Here is a 2983-nt window from a genome sequence, read left to right on the forward strand (position 1 = left end):
TCACTTATTTAAAAAAATTTTTTTTTAAAAAGCCAGGTAAAGGAAATTCTTACTTGGAAGCCAGGACTGTGGTGCTTTAGCAGGATACAATCACAAAACCAAGTTCCTTAAAACTGGGCCATGCCGACCACAGACTCCTGCTCACTCAGTGCCCAGCTGGTATTCTGTGCTCTGAAACACGTGCTGTGTCTTTTACGGTTAGGTGATATATATCCCATAGGGGGAAAAGTGAAAATGACTGAGGAATTTTTCTAAAGTTCAATTACTTTGCAAGGATAAGGATACAAATAAATGTCTTCTAAAACTTCAGAGGTGATCCTATAGAGGAAGCAGACATTGGAAAATGAGAAAACAAAAATCCATTCTTATGGAAATGTAGAGGAAATCTTTTTTTTTTTCTTTTAAAGAGACAGCCTTTATTTTAAGGATTTTTACATTGAAGACTTCAAAAAGTGGTAGGTTTTTAGAACTTATTGACCTGTATTTAAAAGGAACTGCTGACAAAGATTCGCCAGAAATAATCTGAACAAGCTGGAAAATACAGTTAATACTACTGAAACCTACTAAAATAACTCCAGGACATATGGTTTGTCCAACATAACCATACCTCTAAATGCTGTCACTGATATGAAACTGACTGCTTCTTTTCTAAACACACAGTGGTATAATTAACAATATTCAATCACTTCTGTTGTTTCCTGAATATATAAAAATTAAAATACCAATTAAAAAACTAATATATTCTCCTCTTTCAATGCTTCTTACAGATACAATTTCAATATTTTCATTCAATAGTGGTGTGGTTTAAGAGGTTTTTCACTCACAAGTCAAACAACAATCCACCCAAAGGGAACTGATAGTCTATAGGCTCATAGTGCAAATAAAGAGTTCGGGAATGCAGCAACTGACCTTTCTAAAATACAGAACAGATAAAATTCTTAGAAGATACATGCAATAAGCTCTACTAAGCAGCTGGCCACAGAACTAGAACATCTGATAATTTTCCTGGTGACTTCAATGGGACTCCAGATGTTTCCAAACTCAACTTGAACTCTCATCTTAGGCTTTGTATTTTGCTTTTCCACTTTCGCTAATGACACAAACATGATTCAAATCCCTGAAGTATTCATTATAGTCAAGGGCATATCCTACAGCAAACTTGCCTGGAATTTCAAATCCAACAAAGTCTGGTCTATATCCAACACTTCGCGGGGTCCTTTTCACCAGCAAGCTTGCAACCTTGACCATCTTTGGATTATGCTGCTTGACCAAGGAAAGCAAGGTCTGCATTGTTTTGCCAGTGTCAATTATATCTTCAACTATCAAGACATTCTTTCCAGTTAAAGTTGAGAGATCATCTCCACCAATTACTTTTATGTCACCTGTTGACTGGTCATTACAGTAGCTCTTCAGTCTGATAAAATCTACAGTCATAGGTATAGATCTATCACTATTTCTGTTCAGTGCTTTGATGTAATCCAGCAGGTCAGCAAAGAATTTATAGCCGCCCTTGAGCACACAGAGGGCCACGATGTGATGGCCTCCCATCTCCTTCATCACGTCTCGAGCCAGCCGTTCGGTCCTGTCCATAATTAGTCCATGAGGAATAAACACCTTTTCCAAATCGTCAGCATAATGATTAGGGGAGGAGGAAGCCGGCGGCGGGGCCAAGAAGAAGGTGGAGGCGCGGCAGGAGGCGGCACCGCGCGGGAAAGCAGAGTAGTCCGCCCGAGCGCTCTTCGCCGCCACCGCCCGCCCGGAAATCTTCTTGAAGACTTACAAAGACTTGATGAGGACTTACAGTGCCTGCAAATACCTGCACACACAGCACACAACAGTGGCTGTCCAACTGTCATCCCCAATCACCTTTCTCCCTTGCTCATTCTCGCTACAGATGCTGAGAAAAACCAGACACTTGCTTTCTATGCCTCTCTTGCAGCTAGAGTGGTCATGTGACCCACTTCTGACTAGTGAGAAGCATAGGAACATCTATGGGAGGCATCTGAGAAAGATATTTTTTCTCCCTAATGAGAAGAAAGGGGCTCATTTTGCTCTCAAGTGGAGTGTTGGGTCATCTTGCAACTATAAGGGGCAGAAGATCAGGAGAATTCCAGAGATTCTGCACCAGCATCAGAATTCTAGAAGTGTTCAACCAGTCCTAGAACCACCTGCCTACAAACTTATTAAATAAACAGTAAAACACCTTTTGGTTAGATAACCACTTGTCGGCTTTCATGTTCCCTGCAGCCAAAAGCATCCTACAGAATACAATGAGCATCCTCTGTTCTCACTCCAAGCAGGATTTGGCACTTCATGGCAGATCCTAAAAAGCAAATCCCATTCTGCCAAGCATTAGAAATTAATACAGATTTTTGCTGAAAATCTTAAGGAAATATGAAGGAGGATCGATGACACATCACTCAGTGAAAATTAATAAAAACCCAGAATCAGTCAATTTGTTTCCCTTCAGAGTCCCAGTGTGCGCCTAGTTGCCTTATTTGCTCTGGACATTTGTCCCATGCAGATTTCACAGCCTTGCTATCTTCAGTCTTCCCAACCTACTGGAAATTCCCAGTTCCCAGCCCCTTTTTTTCGTCTCCTGCAATTTAGCCCTCTCCTGAATTCTCTAATCATGAGTTCTTACACCTATAACTCTACTTGGTAAATAAAAGGCACTACTTAGTTGGATCTGTCCTATTTAGAGGACAGGGTCTATGGAGAGTAAATAGCAAGTAATCCTTCTTTTTCACAAATACACGCTCTTCCACTGCTAGAGTTTGATTGGTTAACTGAGAAGGAAGGAGGAAAATGAAGGAAAAGGAAGAGAAAGGGGGAAGAAAAGAGAAGGAAATAGAAATAAAGGTAAGTCTTCCCCTCATTGTTTAACTTTCTACCATTAACCCCCTCCCCCCAAAATAAAAAAGATACTTCCTTCTATTCCCCCTTCTATCTTCTGCCTTTTGGCTCTCCTTCCATTAGCTGA

At 40.6% G+C, this 2983-nt stretch overlaps 1 protein-coding gene across 1 annotated transcript; it reads right to left on the reverse strand.

Annotated features, from left to right (window-relative positions):
* Positions 1-805: 805 nt before the first annotated feature.
* LOC112062191 (hypoxanthine-guanine phosphoribosyltransferase-like) lies at positions 806-1638 on the reverse strand. The gene has a single exon (XM_055091190.1). The coding sequence runs from the start codon at positions 1588-1590 to the stop codon at positions 1060-1062; it is 531 nt and encodes a 176-aa protein (XP_054947165.1). The 5' UTR covers positions 1591-1638; the 3' UTR covers positions 806-1059.
* Between the last annotated feature and the right edge of the window lie 1345 nt (positions 1639-2983).

Source organism: Physeter macrocephalus, chromosome 15, assembly GCF_002837175.3.
Source record: "Physeter macrocephalus isolate SW-GA chromosome 15, ASM283717v5, whole genome shotgun sequence".
Taxonomy (NCBI): Eukaryota; Metazoa; Chordata; class Mammalia; order Artiodactyla; family Physeteridae; genus Physeter; species Physeter macrocephalus.